General features: G+C 39.0%; 1 protein-coding gene across 3 annotated transcripts in view; it reads left to right on the forward strand.

Moving 5' to 3' along the window:
• CDC14A (cell division cycle 14A) overlaps nucleotides 1-23,811 on the forward strand; it is a 179,762-nt gene that overhangs the window by 69,799 nt on the left and 86,152 nt on the right. For all 3 annotated transcript variants that reach the window (XM_060085671.1, XM_060085670.1, XM_060085672.1), the window contains 2 exons: nucleotides 9,169-9,235; nucleotides 12,230-12,292. In XM_060085671.1, the coding sequence (XP_059941654.1) occupies nucleotides 9,169-9,235; nucleotides 12,230-12,292 (130 nt within the window). The remainder of the gene's footprint in view (nucleotides 1-9,168; nucleotides 9,236-12,229; nucleotides 12,293-23,811) is intronic.

A 23,811-nucleotide genomic window follows, 5' to 3' on the forward strand; every position in this document is an offset into this window, starting at 1 on the left:
GGTGGTTTGGAATAAGTTTGCAATCATTTATGTTAATGAACATAGTTATTTTGTTGAATGCCTCATATATGAAGCTCTTATTTTCAATATTGGAGTCAAAGATAATTTACTATTATTTTTATCTTTAAGACAAAATTACTGTGGTTAAGTGGGGGATAGTCAGGTGTTGATAAAAGGCCCAGAGCACAGCCCTTGGCCTGTTTTTCTGGTATCTGTTATTGCTAGTTCTAGACAGATTCTATTCTGCTGATTTATATGACCTTTTAAGCCATGACTTAGAAATGAATTTTCACAAATCTCTGTTTCTTTAGATGAGCAAAATGATTAGTATATAGCTTTATGTTAAATCTGAAAAGCAGGAGATTCTGTGTCCTATTTTTTTGTTAGGTACTGGTCATGCTCAATTTTTGGGCATGAAGCCATTTGATTTTTGTTCTTTTGTAAGTGGGAAATAGCTTTGTTCTCCCCATTAATTCTTATCAAATACATTTTTATCTTATAGGTCTAGATAATATAAACCATTGGCTTGCTCTTTTCCCTGGAGCTGGTGCATATATGTTGTGGATGTGTTGAGAGACTGGAAACCAGGTGTACTCTGGACAATTGTGTAAAGTATTTTTGGACATTGTCTAATTCCCAAATATCCATACAAATTAGGGCTGAATTGTCTAGTACAGTAACTATTACCTACATGGGCTATTCAGCACTTGCAATTTGTTTAGTCCAAACTGAAATAGACTACAAGCCTATAAAATACACATTAGATTCAAAAATTTAGTATAAGAAAAGTAAGATATCTTATTTATAATTATGTTGATAACATGCTGAAATATTTCAGATATATTGGATTAAACAAAATATATTATTAAAATTAATATTATTTATTTCTTTTTATTTTAATATGGTTATGAAAAAAATTAAAATTACACATGTGGCTCTCTTTTGTGGCTTTCATTATATTTCCATTGGAAAGCAGTGATCTAGATTACATTTTTGTGATTGTACACAGTTTATGATTACAGATTTTTTATATAATTTTTGATTTGAAATGTCAATAGTTCCCAGCCACTTAGAGTTGTTCAGGCATATGTTGAATGGTCTCCTTGTAATGGTTATTCATTCATTCATTCATTCAACAGCTACAAGAGAGTAATGTGCCCAACACTGTACTAGATTCTGGGCATACAACATAAAGGACACATTCCCTGTCCTTAGGAAGCTCTTGATCTTGTGCTGGTTGTGTAGATGGGATTCAGTTCAGTGATTGGAAGGGTGCTCAGATGACCTTTGAGATCCTTTCTAACCCATTGCTCTGCAGATATTTGCCTACCTCGTAACTACTTGCTATCTGGAGAATTTACAGAGAATCATAGAATCAAGATGTGTAGATCATAGTCATTTCTGTTATTTCTTAGTCCACTTACTATAGCTCTTTTTTATTCTTTAATGTAGTCTCCACATTGTAAACATTGTGACTCTGTTTTTCATTTATTCTTCATTTCAAACAACTTCATTACCAGAAATGCTTTCTTATTGTTTTGTGTAAATATGTTCTTTCATCTCTGGTTTCATCTGCTCATTGTTAACATTTACAGGGTTGCTTCATTCTGAGTGATTTCTTAGATTCGTAGGTTGCAAACAGTGGTGTGTTGGTAAACCGGCTCTGTAATTAAAGAGCATTTGCTGATTTCTGTGGTGTAAATTTTCCCTCCAATGCTGATTTGGGCTCTCAAAATATTTGAATATCTAACAGTTGACTCTTGAGAGCCTGTACAATAGGGAATCAAGCCCTTTATCTTTGTATCTCTTTGTGGATGGTGATTCTAGTTTTCTTAAATTTAATTTTTCTTCTACTGCTTCTCTGCAAAATAAATGTAAAACTAAAAATAAACAAAGAATCCCAATTGCTTCACCTATTAAAATATTCATAATTCAGTCTTTCATTCAACAAATATTTATTGACTGCCAGTGATTTTTATAACCACTTCATAATAGTTTTATGGTTCAGTTGACTATTATGCCAGAAATCACATTTAGAAAGATAGAATTGCCGGGATGGATGGAATTTGGATGGTCAAGCATGAGGTTGAGCTAAATTTGTATTTGGATGTCTCTAGATAGCTGTTGGTTGTAACATTAGTCTTCTGTATTGGGGGTTAGAGACACATGATGTATTCTTCAGCAGGGATGAATGATTAGAATCCTGGGTGTTTGGGGTATTACCTTATCTCCTGAATGAAGAGCAGCCTTGTGGTTACCTGTTTAAGAGAGTAATGCAATATGGTAAAACTGTCATGGTATATAAGTGTTAGAGCTGTAGTTTTCCCAGGCAGCACAGGATGTGCAAGCGTTTTCCCTCAATTGATGTCTATGGGATTTCAGTGGTCCTTTATGAGGGAAGTGGAAAAATACATGTCCTCTTATTCAACTCAGTAACTATTTGGCTCAATAAATATAAATGAATACATGGATGAATGAGTAAAAAAGCAAACCAGGAGTTAAATAAACAATTGGGAACCAAAACCGCAATAAAAACTGTGGGAGTATAAAACTTTGTAGCACATTGGTATAGTGATTTAAATCCCAAAAGCTCTGTGTAGCCTCTCTAAAGTGTCTGGGTTAAAATAAAAGTGTGTTTAATATCACTTGACAAAGGAAGAGAAAACTGCTTTGAATGTCACTGCTTTTTAGCTTTATTCAGTTAAAACTCTTTGGCAAAGAGAACAGAAAGAAGTGATCTTAAATGGACAGAAGGGATTTGGGGTTAATGCAAAGAAAGCTCTTCTTGCTAGTGAGGATGGAGGTGTCAGGCTCTTGAGTTAACAAAACTGGCCATAGGATATCATCGAACATTTTCTTGGGATGATCTCCCAAACTCCTTTACTTAATTTAAACATTTATTGACAAACATTTATTGACTATTTCATGCCAGGCACTGTATTAGGTACTAAAGAAACAATGGTGAATAAAAAAAAACATATAGATCCCATCTTCTTAAGGACTATTGTAGAGAGAGAGTCAGGGAATCAAATAAGCACATCATGATATAATGTCAAACTGTAGTTAAGTCCAGTGGGAAAAAAATGGGGACCTGATCTAGCCGGAGTGGGGTTGGAGGATTTTCCCTGAGACAAGTCATCTTTGAGCTGGCATCTGAAGGGTGAGTAGGGTGACCTAGGCAAGGCAATTGGAGAACATGTGACCAGGGGAGCAAAGGTTCAGAGTGCCCCTCTGAGGAGCTCAGGGAAGGGGGTTGTGATGGGCACAGAGAGTGAGGGAGCATGATGTGAGGAGGAGACTGGAGAGGCGGGCAGGGCCAGATACCACAGACCTTGCATCCATTTTAGGATTTGAACCTTTCCTCGAGAGAGCAGTGGGAATCAGAGAAGGGCTACAGCAGAAGAGTGACTGGATCAGACTTGCCTTTTAAAGAAATCACTCTGGCTGCAGTGAAGAGAACTGATTAGAAAGGCGAGGAGTGGATGCGGGGAGGCTCTTGTAATGTGTAGAGAGGTGCTACGTGAGAGGCAGCAGAACCGAGGAGAAGTAAATGAGTTCACAAGATGTTTAGGGGGAAAACAGTGGGGCACAGTGCAGTAGGGTGCGGGAAATGAGAGAGACAGAAGGACTTCTGGGCTGTAGCTTGAGTGATTGTGGAAGCTGCGTCTTTTACCAAGTTACAGAGGGCTGGAGGATCAGATTATTGTTGTTGTTTTGAGGTAGGGGCAGATTCAAGAGATTCTTCTTCCACAGTGAGTTTGAGATGCCTTAAGACACCTAAATGGAAATGTCATGTATGTGGTTTGGAGTTTTAAGGACTTTGTGCTAGGGAGATAACTTTGAGGGTTATTGGCAGATAGATGGTAACTTACATAGATGAGATTGTGTAGGGCAGGGATTTTCAAAATGTGGTCCCTCCTACCAGCAGCACTGATACCACCTGGAAACTTGTTAGAAATGCAGATTCTCAGGCCCCGTTCCATACCTACTGAATCAGAAACTCGGGTAGGGCCCAGCATTCTGTGTTTTAAGAAGCCATCTTGGTGATGCTGATGCTGATGAATGCTAAAGTTTGAGAGCACCTGGTCTCAGAAGAGAGCATGGAGTGTGGAGAATTTGAGTCTGGAATTGAATCTTGAAGAGACTAGGAGGTGACGGATGACTTTGCAAAGGAGATTGGGAAGGAGTAGTGTTTAGAGAGGTTGAAGCAAAATCCAGGAACACTGAAGAGAATATTCAGAGGGAATTCCTTGTTCTTGACAGAGTAAATAAAATGATGCTTGCAGAATGTTCCCTGAACTTAGAATAAGCAAATCTAGAGACAGAAAGTAGATCAGTGATCTCCAGGGTTGGAGTGGGGACGGGGAATGAATGAGGAGTTATTGCAAATGGGTATAGAGTTTCTTTCTGGTGGTAAAATGGTTTCGAATTAGTGGTGTGCATTGTGACTATACTAAAAATCACAGCATTATGAATACACTAAAAATCACTGAATTGTACACTTTAGAGAGGCTAAAATGGTGAATTTTATCTCAACTAAAAAAAAAGTCCCCTGGGCTTAGCCATATGGAGATCATTGGTGACCTTAGTGAGAAATGTTCATGGCATGGATGAGGGTGGAAGCAGAACAGAGGAGGTTAAGATGTGAGAGAAGAGAAAGTGGGGGCAGGAAGATGAATAAGTTTTCAGAGAAGCCTTGTTTTAAAGAGGAGGCCAGGGCTTCCCTGGTGGTGCAGTGGTTGAGAGTCTGCCTGCCGATGCAGGGGACACGGGTCCGTGCCCCGGTCCAGGAGGATCCCACGTGCTGTGGAGTGGCTGGGCCCATGAGCCATGGCCGCTGAGCCTGCGCGTCCGGAGCCTGTGCTCCGCAACGGCAGAGGCCACAGCAGTGAGAGGCCCGCGTACCGCAAAAAAAAAAAAAAAAGAGGAGGCCAAAGAGAGGGTGGTGGCTGAAGTCAAGAAAATTTCGTATATTTTTTTTCCTTTAAAGATGGTAGGGACTTGAAAATGTTTAGCTGCTATTGGGAAGGATCCAAGAGAGAGATACAGAGAGGAAAGAAATCATCCACTGTGTTGAATAATGATGCAGTTTCAGAGTAGGAAAGGACTTTTGAGTTTAATAGAGCCTGGTGTTTTCCTAATCTTCACCTCCATTTCCTATAACAATGTAGGTGAAAAATATTTCTTGCAAGCCATCTGCCAATTCAAACTTGAACGTCGTTTGGGGCAGGTTATCTTGCTGCCTTCCAGGACCAACCATTTAATTTTTAGATGGTTCTAACTACATTGGGTGGTTGAGGAAACTCAACAGGTAAGATTTATTTATAAAATAGGAGATAATATTGCTTTTATAGAGTAAAAATTTTCAGCTTCTTAAAGTACTTTCAAACTTATTATAGTCATTTCCTTCAGTCTTACTTCCAGAAGAACCCAGTGCTGCCACTTCCTGAGCCTTTTGCGAATTATCTGGTATTAATTGGGTTGATGCTCTGATTTTTCCCCCGTCACCTTAGTATTCAGTTTTCTTGGTCTTCTAATTTATTATCACTCATGTATCTGACTTCCAGCTTTCAGAATTTTATTGCTGTTGTCTGTTCTCATTCTCCCTGACCTTGTTGGATTCCATTTAAAAAAGCCTTTTAAAATTCTCTTTTTAGTGGGGTTTTTGTAGGTACATGGATTTACTCTGCCACCTTTATCTTTCTCCCTTTTCTTCCCCCAGAGAATATGTAACATGTTTTTGTGTCCCTTCACTTTTATGGTTACCTTCCTTTGACTATGTATGAGCCAGGTGCCACTAATAAGCCATTTCTCTCTTGCCTAGTTAGGAGGGCAGGTTTTGGGAACCTGTTGCCTTCATGAGGATTAAATGTGTTAATGCATCTAAATTACCCAGCATAGTAAGTGTTGGAAAAAGGTATGTCATCAACTTTCCCCAGTCCTGAGGATGTGACTTAATTTTATCGCATCCCTTATTTCAATTTGTAAATGCCAGCCTGTCTTTTCTAGCCTGCTGTGACTGCTTTGTATCCTAATTTTGTCAGATGGCCTGTTAACGCTCCCTCGCTCTCAGGTCTGCACATTTGATCACCAAGTCACCAGAGCTCTCTTTTCAGTTGTTGGTAAAAACTGTGGCTGTGCTAAGACAAGAGATATCATGATAATCTCACCATGCTTTGCAGACAGTACGGGAGACTGGATCTGGAGCTTTTCTGATAACTTACATTTGTGGATTGGTTTAGCTGCGTCTAGGTAGGAAGATATACTTGAGGGAAGTAAGGAGCACCTTCAATTCGTATTATTTCTTTTACTCTTTTTAAATACAGATAAGTTTTCTCCCTAAGTTTTTCTTTTCTCTACCAGAGCAGTAGTTTTTAAACTAGGGTCTATAGAGAGAATTCAGATGACAAAAATATCTTTTTTTTAAAAAAAATATTTATTTATTTTTGGCTGTGTTGGGTCTTTGTTTCTGTGCGAGGGCTTTCTCTAGTTGCGGCGAGCGGGGGCCACCCTTCATCGCGGTGCGTGGGCCTCTCACTATCGTGGCCTCTCTTGTTGCGGAGCACAGGCTCTAGACGCGCAGGTTCAGTGGCTGTGGATCACGGGCTTAGTTGCTCACGGGCCTAGTTGCCCACAGGCCTAGTTGCTCCGCGGCATGTGGGATCTTCCCAGACCAGGGCTTGAACCCGTGTCCCCTGCATTGGCAGGCAGATTCTTTTTTTTTTTTTTTTTTTTTTTTGCAGTACGCGGGCCTCTCACCGCCACGGCCCCTCCCGCCGCGGAGCACAGGCTCCGGAAGCGCAGGCTCAGCGGCCATGTCTCATGGGCCCAGCCGCTCCGCGGCATGTGGGATCTTCCCAGACCGGGGCATGACCCCCGTGTCCCCCACATTGGCAGGCGGACCCTCAACCACTGCGCCACCAGGGAAGCCCGGCAGGCAGATTCTTAACCACTGCGCCACCAGGGAAGCTCACAAAAATATCTTTATTTTCACTAACCATATAACTTATAAGATTGCATTCAATTATAAATGTTGGAAATAAACTATAGTAGTATTAGCAATATAAGTGACTTTTTCACAATAGAAACTACAAACATTTTTATATCCCATTGCCGTTGTTGCATATATCTTAAGATATTTATGTTCATTCCTTCTTTAAAATTATAGTTGTTATCAGACCTGCCATTAGATCTTGTTATATATCAATATTAATAATAAAGTATGGTATTATAAATTTGCTTTGTTACATTTTGATGACTTTACATTTAATTGCATTAGTGTTCTTTCTATGTGTTTTATTTTATGCATTTAAAAACATTCTGAGAATAGACATTCACAGGCTTCATCAGAATGCTGAAGGGGGGTCCATGACACACAAAAGATTCTGAACCCTTGTCCTAAAAAGACAAGTTCCTACAAAGGAATGTGTTGTTATTTATATAAACTAGTATTTTGTCTTAGATCCCCAGCTACTCCTTTCTCTGGTTTAATCCCTTAAAATTTGCTTCTTAATATATGGCTTGTATCTTTACAAGATATTTGAAATGGGGTTTTTTGTTTTTCACTGACCCATGAGTTCAGATGGCATTTAAAAAAGAACTCTTGAAATCAGGATTAAATATCTAGAATAACCCTTCCTTAACATAGGTTAACTTTGATGTTTCAGGACTTTCTGTTAGGCTGCTTTGCTAACCTACTATTTTTTTTTTTTTTTTTTTTTGCGGTATGCGGGCCTCTCACTGTTGTGGCCTCTCCCATTGTGGAGCACAGGCTCCAGACGCGCAGGTTCAGCGGCCGTGGCTCATGGGCCCAGCCGCTCCGTGGCATGTGGGATCTTCCCAGACCGGGGCACGAACCCATGTCCCCTGCATCGGCAGGCGGACTGTCAACCACTGCGCCACCAGGGAAGCCCTAACCTACTATTTTTAAATTAGGTTATCAGGATGCTGAAACTCAGTGATGTTGACATTGCATTTAAATTCGTGGCTTAGCAGCCATAGTTTCAAGTTACCTTAGATGGTTGTGATACAAGATTCAGTTTTATGTTAATTATGTGTTAAAGCCTTTAAGGGTCATTTTCTCCCCATGGAGCATCTTCTGTGGCTCCCCCTTCCTCCCCACCTTGGACCAGCTTTGTGTGGTACATTTGACTTTGTGATTGGCAGGTGCCTGACATCTCTGTTCCTTCAGGTCAGCAGTGGGGGCTGGGAAGAGCGACTGAGAGCCTTGAGGTCAAGTTTCTTGCCTTGGACACCTTGGAACATTGTTAGTGTTAAAGCTCCAGTGCCAGTTCTTGCTAACTGACCTGAACTTGATACTTCAGTTTTATGTTGCCTAAAGCAGGCCTGCTAAGTTGCTCTAAAAATCTAAATAAAGGATGAAGCACTCAGTTTTCGGTGCAGTAGGTCTCCACTCCTTTTGATAGAACACTTCATGGTGCATTAGAAGCTCTCCTGGATCCTGAGAGGAGATTGTTTGGAAGCATTTTCCTTGGCACTTTTTTTGTGGGGGGGGGGGGGTGGGGGAATGAGGGTGGGGCAGGGGGCAAAATGGAGGTAGTGGCATTTAATCCATGAAAACAACTGCCAGGTTCTGTTGACCTGCATGCATTGTCCCCCTTAAATTTTTACGCTAGTATTTGCCATATTCTTGACAGATGGTTGTTTCTCTGTCTGAATACTTCTCATGATGATGCATGTTTTAGTTAATGAAATATTCACTGTTAATAAGAATAGTCATAATATTTATTGTTTCCTTTGTGCTAGGCACTATAGGAAGGACTTTATATTTTTTAAATGTAATCTGACAACAATCCTGTGAACAGTAGCTGCTATCAGTACCTTCATTTCACAGATGAGGAAACCAAGACTCATAGAGGTAAAATAACTTGCTCGAGGTCCCAGCCAATTCGTGGCAGAGTTGAAATTTGAAGGCAGCCTGATTCCAGAGCTCAGGTTCCTAAATCTGCTTTCTTATTCATTCAGCTAGTTGGATTAAAGCAATTTCAGAAGTTCTGGAGTTAAGCTAGTAGGATCTGATGTGTTACTTAAGTTTACCATGTTGACAGGTGTGAATCCAAATAAGCATGTCTCCAACTGACTTTGGTATTTTATTATTTGAGTGTTCGAAATGCATGTTTTTAATGTTAAGTTTTTTTGTTTTTGTAGGGATGCTTCCTTTGGAAATTGCACTTACAATCTCACCATCCTCGACTGTTTGCACGGAATCAGAAAGGTAATAACAATCTCCTAGCTGTGGTCAACACTGCAGTTTAACAATATGAAAAAAGAATTATGTCTATATCCTTGTTTGTTGTTGGAGAGAAGAGAGGGGAGGGAATAAGAAGGCAGCTTTCCACTTCTTAAACAATGATGGATCTGCAATACACAGACCACAGGGCAAATAGGGGCGGTGTTTCAGGGGATAACTCTTCTTATAGAAGCGGAAGGGGTCTCCCTTTCTCACTTAAACTATTTGTGTTATCACTTCTATCTGCTGCCGTGCCTGTGACGTTGCTTTGTCACCTGCTCAGCTTCATTATCCAGCTAGATCTTGGTGTGGGAGGGACAGGAAGTTATCTAAGTCTCCTCTGTTAATGTGGTGAACATTTCCACATTGTTTTTCTAACTGGATGGTATTACATGCCCATGAACATGAAGTAGTAAGCAGGTCAGATATTATTATCTCATTTTTACAGTTGAGGAAACAACCCCAGAGAGGTTAAGTCACTCTCAGGACCACAGGGAGTTATTAGGAGGGTTCATTCTAACTCAGGTTTCCATATCAATCTGGAGTTCTTTCTCATATCCTATCCAGGTATGTCATAAATCAATGGTTGTCAAATGGTGGGGACTTGTGGAGAGATGCAAATTCTCAGACCTCATCCGAGACTGATTGAACCATATATTCTGAGAGTGGTGCCCTGCTGTCGGTGTTTGTATAATCTGTCCATGTGATTTGATGCACTCTAAAGTTTAGAGTCATAATTATTTAGTTATTTATATATATTATGGAGAAGTTAATCTAAAAGATTTTTGAGAACTTTGGAACATGTTTTAGAAACACTGATTTACAAGCTGAGAAGTCATGCATGCTATACTGTGAATTCTAATGAAGGTTCAAGGTACATCATTCCATCTAGAACATATAGTCATGACTTATGAGTCAGGATTGTACGTGTTTCAGAACCCATTGGCAAGGGTCATCGTGGACTGTAAATATAGTATCAGTAGTGAGTCTTGTTCTAGTTTCTTTTCTCTGATGTAGTATAACATTGCTTTTGCCCTGTTTTAATTTGAGAAAATTGCTATGGTAAAATATGCTACTTGTTTTCTGTATGTATATTTTTGACTTTGATATTTCATCTAGAAATGAATTTAGACTCTGTAAAACTTTAGTTCTCTTTTCACTTAAAAACTATATCAAGATAATCTAGCCTATCCCCTGCAAGTAATATCACCAACACACACTTTCAGTAACACCAGTTAAGAACCCTTATGGATATATCACCCAGTATACAACCTAAAATTGTAGCATTTAAAAAAGTAATTTACTTATTTTTACATTATTATTATTTTGCCTATCCTGCCATCTGGTACAGGCTGTTTCTTTTAAAAAACTTATGAAATTGAAAAAGAGTTCACACTGGAATATCCTTGCCTGTTATTATGGTAACTGGTAACTTGATATAGACATTTATGACATCCTTCCTGTTACAAAGGAAAGGCATGACTTTGTTCATTAATAAGGTCTTCTGTAAATTTCTTGTTTCATCAAATGCTGAGGTTTATTTTACCCAAATGAAGATGAGATTTTAGAGGATCTGACAGATTGTTCAACATGTCTTTAAGCAACTGGGACACACTGTCCCGCTGTACATTCTTCTATAAAGCATCGTGTGCTGGGCTATTTTTGTGGCAACGAGCACCATACCTCCTAAGAAGGTAGACAGACTGTGGCCACATTTTTCCCTTTTTAAGAAGCATATCTTTCTGATTTTGATGTATTAGCGTCATTATAAGCATCAGTTATATATGTATGAACCACACACAGAGGCATACACAAGCACAAACACACTAAAAAAAAGAGGAAGGAAAATCGTACTTCAGGGCATTATATTCTCACCATTTTCTCTGAAATGGTACATATGGATGAAGTAAGCATCTTTGTTTAAAGGTGGAATAATTTAAATAGCTTGTTCTGCTTATCCTGTAGAGGTTGTCTAAATCAGTGTTGTCAGAATTTATAAGAATCACCTAGGAAGGCATTTTAAGAATGATGATCCCACCCCCAAAGAACCTGATTTCATAGTTCTGGGATGGGGCCTAATGGTCTGCATTTTAAATATAAATTACCTTAAGTGCAGGTGGTCCATGTTCTACATTTTGGAAAACACTGGTCTCTAAGGTATTTTCAAAGATAGATGTACTAAACTTGGCTTAACAGTTTCTTCTATTTTTAATGACTTGATCATGTAACTTTCAAAAGTAACTGTGGTTTTGTATTCTATTGTAATCTGTATAGCTTCATGACATACAAAAAAAAGAGACTGTCCTCTTCAAAATATTTTATCTGAGTAAGCCAGATACTTTTTAGTTCTAAGTCATTGGTTACAAAAAGGAGTATGAAATTTTTCTCGTGTTGTTAAACAGATCAATTCTTCCTTCTAAATTGTAAGAGTAGTCAAGTACATTTTTACTCGGTCAGAAACTATCACCATAAAACAAATTCTCTCAATGTAGAGTTTCAGGAACAAATAAGGGCCTAAAATGTCCTTTTTACTAAGTATCTTACTAATGATAAAAGGAAAATAAAACCTAAGAATAATTGTTTTTTCTTCTAACTGAAAATTTAATCACTATTATATACTCTGTCATAGTTAGGTATAAATTAATTGCATAGTTCCCAATAGGTTTTAACTATACATTTGCTAGTATGTTCCATTTGATATACATAAGTAATTTTACATACAAAACTAATGTATATTAGACCTTAAGAGACATATTTTGTGGGACATATTTTCATGTTTTTCTAAGTGTTTAGCCCCACTGGCAAGAAAATCTCAAAGCAAAATTAGATGTTAGATGATTGCTTGGTATGCATTACAAATAAAGGTTTCAAGCTTTCTCCTTCAGATCAGGCAGGATCATTTGTGAGCAGGAATTCCAGAAATGGCTAGAAGCCATTATCAATTTCACATGCAAAAACTAATTCAAATTCTTATTTTAGGGATTACAACATGGATTTTTTGACTTTGAGACCTTTGATGTGGATGAATATGAACATTATGAGGTTTGTACACTTTATCTTTTTGCAAGATATAATTTCACATTGATTAAATTGTTCTTTTTTTCCTAGCACTTAGGTATTGCAAATTGATTGGCTGCTAAATAAAAGCATTCTGCAGTTTTCTGTAGTTGTCAGTTCCATCCTTTCAGCTTTGGTTATTGCCTTTGAACCAGGACTTATCAAAATTTTCGTTGGGAAAATGCCATATCTCTCTATATTCTTTCATCAAACCTTTATTGACAATTACTTTGAACCTTCAGTTTGTAAGAAAAAATAATTTATAACTACATTTTGGTAGTAAAATTTTGTTACTTTTATTTTTTTAAATTTATGTTTTGATTAAAACAAAATCGGATTTATGCCATATAATATTTTTGACTGCATATATTTTATTTTGAAATACATCTGAATGTACTCAGATATAAGAGTTGGCTGCATTTTTTTCCCATGGTGCCATTACAAAGCTTTCGAATAGTATCTTGCCTGTTCAGTGAAGCAATTTAGGCAAAAGCTGTCCAAGTTACATTGTGCTATAAGGAGATGTTGAGGAAGAGTACTTCCGGGGTACTAGAGAAGTCTAGAAGTAGTTAACTTTTCCTAAAGATGAGACATCTGTAGACTCTGAGTAGTCTGACCACTCCATGAAACTGAGCTCGTCTGTCGTGGCTCTCCTGAGGAGTTATAACATTTATCACTCTACTTAGCAAGACAAGGGTAGCCCTCACATTCTGGGCTCTAGTTCAGGATGTGTCTATTTGGATATCCTGCTTACATGTTAAACTTAACACATCTGAGAAGAAATTAATCATCTTTTACCCAAACATGGGCTTCTGCTTTGTTCCTCTGTATTAATGGCATCACCATTCTACTGTTCACCCAGGCTCAAGACTAGAAACATTTCTTTTTTCTTGCCCGCCCCCCCCCCCCAGTCTAATGAGTATTTGAGTTCCCGTTGCTAGGGACCCAGGGTGTATTTCATCTCTTTCTTCCTTTCTGTTCTCACTTCCTTCCCCTGGCTCAGGTCTTGTGTCCCCTCCGGTAGACTATTATAACTGCTCTTCAAGGAGCCCAGGCCCTTCTCCTCTTGGTCTTTCACACACTTGACTGAGTGGTCTTAAGACAGAGCTCTCGTCTTGTCTTGGCCCTAAACTGGCTGCTGCTCTCATTACCCGGCTCAAATGAGGATAAACTCCCCTGTCCTCGTATTGTTAGCTTTGGATGAGGTCCAGCCCACCTTGCTAGCCTGTCTCCTGTTTCTCCCTGTATGCACTCTCTGTTCCAGCCGCACCGAGCTGCTTATTTACTCTTTCTTGAATATCTCTGCTCTCTGGCTGAGCTTTCTCCAGATACCTGTCTCCTTTAACAATTTCCTCCTTCACTTGTGTGTGTAAAATCCTCCAGAGGTCAGCTCTCACTCTCTACAGAATTCTCTCCCCCTCAATTTCATGTGTCACAATTTGTGCTTTCCATTTTTCTTACATCATGGCTATTTGCACACAAGCCTTATTTTCCTTATTAGATTGTAAATTCCTTGTGGGTGGGACATGACTAAATGGAAAATATGTATTGCATTCTTGGATAGAAAGATTTAACATCATACAACTGCCACTTCTCCCAAAATTAATACATGTAGTACAATTTATTAAAAAATGTCCGAAGAATTTCTTCTTTTTAAACTCCAAAAGCATCGTTATTATGGCATTTCTAGTAGTATCAAAAGAAAAAAAAAATCCTACTCCCCCCAGAAAAAAAGAATTAGAAACAAAAAGACTATGTACTTATAAAGGGAAAGGTTGAATAAATAACCTGTAGTACAGATACACCATGGAATGTTACGCAGTCATTTGAAAAAGTTGATTTGAGGGCTTCCCTGGTGGCGCAGTGGTTGAGAGTCCGCCTGCTGATGCAGGGGACACAGGTTCGTGCCCCTGTCCGGGAAGATCCCACATGCGGCGGAGCGGCTGGGCCCGTGAGCCATGGCCGCTGAGCCTGCGCGTCCAGAGCCTGTGCTCCGCAATGGGAGAGGCCACAACAGTGAGTGAGAGGCCCGTGTACCGCAAAAAAAAAAAAAAAAAAAAAAAAATTGATTTGAGCTATACTGCTTGTCTTGGAATGATTTCTATTATATATTGACGACAAGAAGTTGATACAGAGAGTGATTTTAGTATAATCCCCCCTTTTAAACAAACAATGACAAGACTCCCTCCACCCTGTACATGTATATGTGTATCTGTGTTATATGAGCAAAGGTAATTTCCTGTGAAGCGAACGAAGCTTAAATTTTAGAGTCCTCCACTTGCATGGGCGCCTTTTTTGTGTTCTTAACATTGTATTCTTTTCTTAAAATGGGCCTCCACATTAGATAAGTTTCATTTGCCACCAAAACCTGAATCTCTGTCCCATGTATATGAACCTGGAGAAAAATATATGGCGAAACTCTAAAGCCATTTCAGTGAAAGGAGAGATTACAGTGGGGGCTAGAGGGGGAGGAGGGGGAGGACATGCCACAGTAAAGAAAGAAAACTTGTCAATGTATACTTATTCCTTTATCTTTTTAAAAACTTTAATGGTGATGTTGAGAGTTAGTTGAAAAAGCTATTGAAAAACCTGAAACATAGTATAATTTCATTCTTGCGAACCAACTAACAAACCAAACATCTGGTAAGAATGTGGTCACACCGTAACCTGAGTAAATAACCACCACCGTCACCACCACCACGAGCACCACCAGCACCACCATGCCCACCACCAGCACCAGTACCACCAGCACCAGCACCAGCACCACCAGCAGCACCACCACAACCAACACCACCACCACCACCAGCACCACCACTTAGGTAATGGCAGGAGGGAGAGGAGGCAGTTGGTGAGCATTTGAAAAGTTTTCCGTCAGATAACTTCCTCTTTGAGAACGATATGTCCATTCTGCCATAAAGCCAAAAAATAGAAAAGCACAAGTCGAAGTGTGATCGGCAGGTGGTAGGCATTTCATAAACGCTGCTTAAGGAATAAATGGATATAAGTAAAGAAACTCTCTTCCCGACAAACTGTGGACCATTCATTCCTTGTTATAACTTCTCCCACTGTTTGCTCTGCTTCGGTGAGTCTGGACATTTGGTAAACTTGTGGAATAGCTAAATTCATAGGCTTCATTAGCTCCAACAATGTCAGTATTCCAACGTCGTTTGTAGTTTTCAAAGTAAAATTTCATCACTGATAGCAAATTATGAGAATGTAAGACTTAGATAATATGGCAATGCTCAAGTTAAAGCGTTTTAAAAAGTCACTTCTGGACTAAACCACATTTAATATATAATATGACTCAAGAAAAAACTGAAAGTAATGATGTGGCAGTTCTATGTGAGATTAAAAGGGAGTCTTATGGAAGAAAAAAGGGAGTCTTTATGATAACAGTGCTGCTTATAAATCCTGTTAATGACAAGGTCAGCAGAGCACAAGAACCACTCTGCTCATTCTGCAAAAGCGTCTAGAGCAGTGCTGTCCAATAGAAATACATGAGAGTATATCTCTCTCTATATTTTTTAAAATTCTAGCAGCCATATTTAGAAAAAGCAAAGAGAAATGATGAAATTAATTTTAATGATACATATTTAATGCAATATACCAGAAATATTATTTCAACATGTAATCAAGATAAAAATTATTAATGAGGTATTTTATGTTTCTAACTTTGAAGTGAGCCTTTGAAACCCAGTGTGTAGTTGATACTATGGCACATCTCAGTTTGGACCAGCCACATTTCAAGTGCTTGGTAGTCACACGTAGCTAAAGTTCAGATTCTGCAAGGACAGGCTTGCCAATGAACTATCATAGCCCCTCAGAATGACATGAAGCCTAGGATGAGCAGTACAGGTTGTACCTTCTAGCTTCAGGTGATCTAATTGTTCACATAGAATTAATTTCAAGGCTCTGTTCTATTTAGAAGGCTTGGGGTAAGATATCTCAGATAGCTTGCTTAATTTTCTTGTGGCTTCCAAATAGTCCACTGTATTAATTATTGATAAACAAATGTATCTTCTAAAATATGGTCTCTCAGGTTCTTTGCCAAGCCGATGTGGAACTGTACATTTTTCATATTTCCACTGATCAAATAGATAAAACCCTGGGAGCTATGCTGGGAAGGTCCAGTAAAGTAACTGCAAGATGGTGGCCCAGAAGCTTCTGCTAGGAATCAGTGTCACCTTTTCCAACAGGCTTCTTAAGGTATTTTCCAAGAACTTGAGAACTAAGAGCAGTCACTCCTTTGAAATCTAACCATTGATCAGTACATTTGAAAAATAGAAATAGACCTTTTGCCCTCAGGAAAAACAATGAAGGTGAAAGAGTTTGAGTATTCAATCAAGTTATGTACCTGTAGGTATGTGAGGAACTGTATCCTCTCTAGTAGTAAAGCTTAGTGGTTTATTGCTAATATAGGACAATATTCTGCTTGTAAGACCCTGAAGTAGCACCCATATAGAGGCTGCCTTCAGTCAACTTCTGTTCTTTTGGGAAACTATCCTTACCAAGTAAAACTTTGTCTAAACACCACTGATCACTAATGATGCTACTCTTTTTTTTTTTTTTTTTTTTTTTTTTGTGGTACGCGGGCCTCTCACTGCTGTGGCCCCTCCCATTGCGGAGCACAGGCTCCGGACGCGCAGGCTCAGCGGCCATGGCTCACGGGCCCAGCGGCTCCGCGGCATGTGGGCATGTGGGATCTTCCCGGACTGGGGCACGAACCCGTGTCCCCTGCATTGGCAAGCGGACTCTCAAGCACTGCGCCACCAGGGAAGCCCGATGCTACTCTTAAGCAGTCATTATTCATCAAAGAGAATTTGAAGTTGTGTCTTCAGTTCCTTATATTGGGTGTCCCCTAAGCAAAGCAAAATGGGACTTTCCACTGTTTACCAGAAGGCTTGCCATATTTGATGACGTCCCTGTGTTGGCCATGCAGAGATGAGCTCACAGAGCAGTACCATGTGCCTAGTTGAGGGGAGGGGAGAGGGAGAGAAATGCAAAGAAATGCAGCTTCAGTGGCAGCATTGGGAGATGCCTCTCATCAGTGTGGCTTACATTAATTACCTCATCCAGAATGTGGTCCATGCAGCTTTGAGGAGCTGCCTTAAATACCCTTTTGGGAATCATCTGGAGCTTAAAGTTCACGTAAAACCTACTTCAAATGCTAAGAAACTACTTTGACTTCTTTCTTTGAGCTATTTGATATCTGCCATTATTTTTTTCTCCATAAATCATTCCTTTATTTTGAGAAAAAAATGCTTTCTATGAAATAATTTTGTCAATATGAGGATATTTTCCCAGAATATCAAGTTATTATTGACTTGCCCCTGTGCTTTTACATGCTGGCAAACCTGGGACACTTCTTCACCATGGGTTACTTGATGGAAGTGGTTAGAGCTGGGCTTGGCTTCTGTAGGCCTGGTGACAGACAAATTGGTTCCTGCCTATTTGAGAGTGGAGTCACAGCACAAGGTTTCCTCTTGTTTCTCCCGTCTCGGCACATGTGGAAAATGTGACAGTATTTGATCAGCACTGTGTGACCATAGCTCACAGCTTATGGCAACTGGCTGGGGAATTCTGGCTGCCCCAGCACCTGCCCAGGAAACTCCATTCTGTTACACCAATTGGGAAGCTCTGTTCTACAGAAATAACGGTGTACAGGTCAACGTTTGTTTTTCTTTTTTTTTTTTTTTCCCATTTTTTCATTTATTTTTGGCTGCGTTGGGTCTTTGTTGCTGCAGGCAGGCTTTCTCTAGTTGCGGTGAGCGGGGGCTACTCTTCATTGCGATGGCTTCTCTTGTTGCAGAGCACGGGCTCCAGAGCGCAGGCTCAGTAGTTGTAGCGCACGGGCTTAGTTGCTCCATGGCATGCGGGACCTTCCCGGACCAGGGCTTGAACCTGTGTGCCCTGCACTGGCAGGTGGATTCTTAACCGCTGCGCCACCAGGGAAGCCGTTTTTTTTCATTTTTAAAAGGTTTATTATCTGTCACTTAAGTACAAAAAATGTTTCAAGTGAATGTTGTATTTCTACCCTTTAAAATATATTTTTTTTCAATTTTATTTTATTTTTTTATACAGCAGGTTCTTATTAGTCATCCATTTTATACACATCAGTGTATATGTGTCAATCCCAATCACCCAATTCATCCCGCCACCACCCCCAACCCCCTGCCGCTTACCCCCCTTGGTGTTCATAGGTTTGTTCTCTACATCTGTGTCTTAATTTCTGCCCTGAAAACTGGTTCATCTGTACCATTTTTCTAGGTTCCACATATATGTGTTAATATATGGAATTTGTTTTTCTCTTTCTGAATTACTTCACTCTGTATGACAGTCTCTAGATTCATCCACATCTCTACAAATGACCTAATTTCATTCCTTTTTATGGCTGAGTAATATTCCATTGTATATATATATAACACTTCTTCTTTATCCATTCGTCTGTCGATAGGCATTTAGGTTGCTTCCATGACCTGGCTATTGCAAACAGTGCTGCAATGAACATTGGGGTGCATGTGTCTTTTTGAGTTATGGTTTTCTCTGGGTATATGCCCAGTAGTGGGATTGCTGGGTCACATGGTAATTCTATTCTTAGTTTTTTAAGGAACCTCCATATGTTCTCCATAGTGGCTGTAACAATTTACATTCCCACCAACAGTGCAAGAGGGCTCCCTTTTCTCCACACCCTCTCCAGCATTTGTTGTTTGTAGATTTTCTGATGATGCCCATTCTAACTGTTGTGAACCAAGAAGATGTATCACATTCTTTATGGCCTCAATTTGGTAACTTTTCAGTTAATTTATTGAACAGACTTTTTTTAAAATTTTTTTTTATTTTTTGCTTTATAACAAATTTAATCAGTTATACATATACATATGTTCCCATATCCCCTCCCTTTTGCGTCTCCCTCCCACCCTCCCTATCCCATCCCTCCAGGCGGTCACAAAGCACCGAGCTGATCTCCCTGTGCTATGCGGCTGCTTCCCACTAGCTATCTACCTTACGTTTGGTAGTGTATATATGTCCATGCCGCTCTTTCACTTTGTCACAGTTTACCCTTCCCCCTCCCCATATCCTCAAGTCCATTCTCTAGTAGGTCTGTGTCTTTATTCCTGTCTTACCCCTATGTTCTTCATGACATTTTTTTTCTTAAATTCCATATATATGTGTCAGCATACAGTATTTGTCTTTCTCTTTCTTACTTCACTCTGTATGACAGACTCTAGGTCCATCCACCTCATTACAAATAGCTCAATTTCATTTCTTCTTATGGCTGAGTAATATTCCATTGTATATATGTGCCACATCTTCTTTACCCATTCATCCGATGATGGACACTTAGGTTGTTTCCATCTCCGGGCTATTGTAAATAGGGCTGCTATGAACATCTTGGTACATGTCTCTTTTTGAATTATGGTTTTCTCAGGGTATATGCCCAGTAGTGGGATTGCTGGGTCATATGGTAGTTCTATTTGCAGTTTTTTAAGGAACCTCCATACCGTTCTCCATAGTGGCTGTACCAATTCACATTCCCACCAGCAGTGCAAGAGTGTTCCCTTTTTTCCACACCCTCTCCAGCATTTATTGTTTCTAGATTTTTTGATGATGGCCATTCTGACTGGTGTGAGATGATATCTCATTGTAGTTTTGATTTGCATTTCTCTAATGAGTAAAGATGTTGAGCAGCCTTTCATGTGTTTGTTGGCAGTCTGTATATCTTCTGTGGAGAAATGTCTATTTAGGTCATCTGCCCATTTTTTGATTGGGTTGTTTTTTTGTTATTGAGCTGCATGAGCTGCTTATAAATTTTGGAGATTAATCCTTTGTCAGTTGCTTCATTGGCAAATATTTTCTCCCATTCTGAGGGTTGTCTTTTGGTCTTGTTTATGGTTTCCTTTGCTGTGCAAAAGCTTTTACGTTTCATTAAGTCCCATGTGTTTATTTTTGTCTTTATTTCCATTTCTCTAGGTGGGTCAAAAAGGATCTTGCTGTGATTTATGTCATAGAGTGTTCTGCCTATGTTTTCCTCTAAGAGTTTGATAGTGTCTGGCCTTACATTTAGGTCTTTAATCCATTTTGAGCTTATTTTTGTGTATGGTGTTAGGGAGTGATCTAATCTCATACTTATACATGTCCCTATCCAGTTTTCCCAGCACCACTTATTGAAGAGACTGTCCTTTCTCCACTGTACATTCCTGCCTCCTTTATCAAAGATAAGGTGACCATATGTGCGTGGGTTTATCTCTGGGCTTTCTATCCTGTTCCATTGATCTATCTTTCTGTTTTTGTGCCAGTACCATACTGTCTTGATTACTGTAGCTTTGTAGTATAGTCTGAAGTCAGGGAGCCTGATTCCTCCAGCTCCATTTTTCGTTCTCAAGATTGCTTTGGCTATTCGGGGTCTTTTGTGTTTCCATACAAATTGTGAAATTGTTTGCTCTAGTTCTGTGAAAAATGCCAGTGGTAGTTTGATAGGGATTGCGTTGAATCTGTAGATTGCTTTGGGTAGTAGAGTCATTTTCACAATGTTGATTCTTCCAATCCAAGAACATGGTACATCTCTCCATCTATTTGTATCATCTTTAATTTCTTTCATCAGTGTCTTATAATTTTCTGCATACAGGTCTTTTGTCTCCTTAGGTAGGTTTATTCCTAGATATTTTATTCTTTTTGTTGCAATGGTAAATGGGAGTGCTTCCTTGATTTCACTTTCAGATTTTTCATCATTAGTATATAGGAATGCCAGAGATTTCTGTGCATTAATTTTGTATCCTGCAACTTTACCAAATTCATTGATTAGCTGTAGTAGTTTTCTGGTAGCATCTTTAGGATTCTCTATCTATAGTACCATGTCATCTGCAAACAGTGGCAGTTTTATTTCTTCTTTTCCGATTTCAATTCCTTTTATTTCCTTTTCTTCTCTGCTTGCTGTGGCTAAAACTTCCAAAACTATGTTGAATAAGAGTGGTGAGAGTGGGCAACCTTGTCTTGTTCCTGATCTTAGTGGAAATGGTTTCAGTTTTTCACCATTGAGGATGATGCTGGCTTTGGGTTTGTCATATATGGCCTTTATTATGTTGAGGAAAGTTCCCTCTATGCCTACTTTCTGCAGGGTTTTTATCATAAATGGGTGTTGAATTTTGTCGAAAGCTTTCTCTGCATCTGTTGAGATGATCATATGGTTTCTCTCCTTCAATTTGTTAATATGGTGTATCACATTGATTGATTTGCGTATATTGAAGAATCCTTGCATTCCTGGAATAAACCCCACTTGATCATGGTGTATGGTCCTTTTAATGTGCTGTTGGATTCTGTTTGCTAGTATTTTGTTGAGGATTTTTGCATATATGTTCATCAGTGATATTGGTCTGTAGTTTTCTTTCTTTGTGACATCCTTGTCTGGTTTTGGTATCAAGGTGATGGTGGCCTCGTAGAATGAGTTTGGGAGTGTTCCTCCCTCTGCTATATTTTGGAAGAGTTTGAGAAGGATAGGTGTTAGCTCTTCTCTAAATGCTTGATAGAATTCACCTGTGAAGCCATCTGGTCCTGGGCTTTTGTTTGTTGGAAGATTTTTTATCACAGTTTCAATTTCAGTGCTTGTGATTGGTCTGTTCATATTTTCTATTTCTTCCTGATTCAGTCTTGGCAGGTTGTGCATTTCTAAGAATTTGTCCATTTCTTCCAGCTTGTCCATTTTATTGGCATAGAGTTGCTAGTAGTAATCTCTCCTGATCTTTTGTATTTCTGCAGTGTCAGTTGTTACTTCTCCTTTTTCGTTTCTAATTCTATTGATTTGAGTCTTCTCCCTTTTTTTCTTGATGAGTCTGGCTAATGGTTTATCAATTTTGTTTATCTTCTCAAAGAACCAGCTTTTAGTTTTATTGATCTTTGCTATTATTTCCTTCTTTTCTTTTTCATTTATTTCTGATCTGATCTTTATGATTTCTTTCCTTCTGCTAACTTTGGGATGTTTTTGTTCTTCTTTCTCTAATTGCTTTAGGTGCAAGGTTAGGTTGTTTATTCGAGATGTTTCCTGTTTCTTAAGGTGGGATTGTATTGCTATAAATTTCCCTCTTAGCACTGCTTTTGCTGCATCCCATAGGTTTTGGGTCGTCGTGTCTCCACTGTCATTTGTTTCTAGGTATTTTTTAATTTCCTCTTTGATTTCTTCAGTGATCACTTTGTTATTAAGTAGTGTATTGTTTAGCCTCCATGTGTTTGTATTTTCTACAGCTCTTTTCCTGTAATTGATATCTAGTCTCTTAGCTTTGTGGTCGGAAAAGGTACTTGATACAATTTCAATTTTCTTAAATTTACCAAGGCTTGATTTGTGGCCCAAGATATGATCTATCCTGGAGAATGTTCCATGAGCACTTGAGAAAAATGTGTATTCTGTTGTTTTTGGATGGAATGTCCTATAAATATCAATTAAGTCCATCTTGTTTAATGTATCATTTAAAGCTTGTGTTTCCTTATTTATTTTCATTTTGGATGATCTGTCCATTGGTGAAAGTGGGGTGTTAAAGTCCCCTACTATGATTGTGTTACTGTCGATTTCTCCTTTTATGGCTGTTAGTATTTGCCTTATGTATTGAGGTGCTCCTATGTTGGGTGCATAAATATTACAATTGTTATATCTTCTTCTTGGATTGATCCCTTGATCATTACATAGTGTCCTTCTTTGTCTCTTCTAGTGGTCTTTATTTTAAAGTCTATTTTGTCTGATATGAGAATTGCTACTCCAGCTTTCTTTTGGCTTCCATTTGCATGGAATATCTTTTTCCATTCCCTTACTTTCAGTCTGTATGTGTCTCTAGGTCTGAAGTGGGTCTCTTGTAGACAGCATATATATGGGTCTTGTTTTTGTATCCATTCAGCCAATCTTTGTCTTTTGGTGGGAGCATTTAGTCCATTTACATTTAAGGTAATTATCGATATGTATGTTCCTATTCCCATTTTCTTAATTGTTTTGGGTTCGTTATTGTAGTTCTTTTCCTTCTGTTGTGTTTCTTGCCTAGAGAAGTTCCTTTAGCATTTGTTGTAAAGCTGGTTTGGTGGTGCTGAACTCTCTCAGCTTTTGCTTGTCTGTAAACGTTTTAATTTCTCCATCAAATCTGAATGACATCCTTGCTGGGTAGAGTAATCTTGGTTGCAGGTTTTTCTCCTTCATCACTTTAATTATGTCCTGCCACTCCCTTCTGGCTTGTAGAGTTTCTGCTGAGAGATCAGCTGTTATCCTGATGGGGATTCCCTTGTGTGTTTTTTGTTGCTTTTCCCTTGCTGCTTTTAATATGATTTGTGTTTAATTTTTGACAGTTTGATTAATATGTGTCTTGGCATATTTCTCCTTGGATTTATTCTGTATGGGACTCTCTGTGCCTCCTGGACTTAAGATTAACTATTTCCTTTCCCATATTAGGGAAGTTTTCAACTATAATCTCTTCAAATATTTTCTCAGTCCCTTTCTTTTTCTCTTCTTCTTCTGGAACCCCTATAATTCG

This window comes from Mesoplodon densirostris, chromosome 2, assembly GCF_025265405.1.
Source record: "Mesoplodon densirostris isolate mMesDen1 chromosome 2, mMesDen1 primary haplotype, whole genome shotgun sequence".
Taxonomy (NCBI): domain Eukaryota; kingdom Metazoa; phylum Chordata; class Mammalia; order Artiodactyla; family Ziphiidae; genus Mesoplodon; species Mesoplodon densirostris.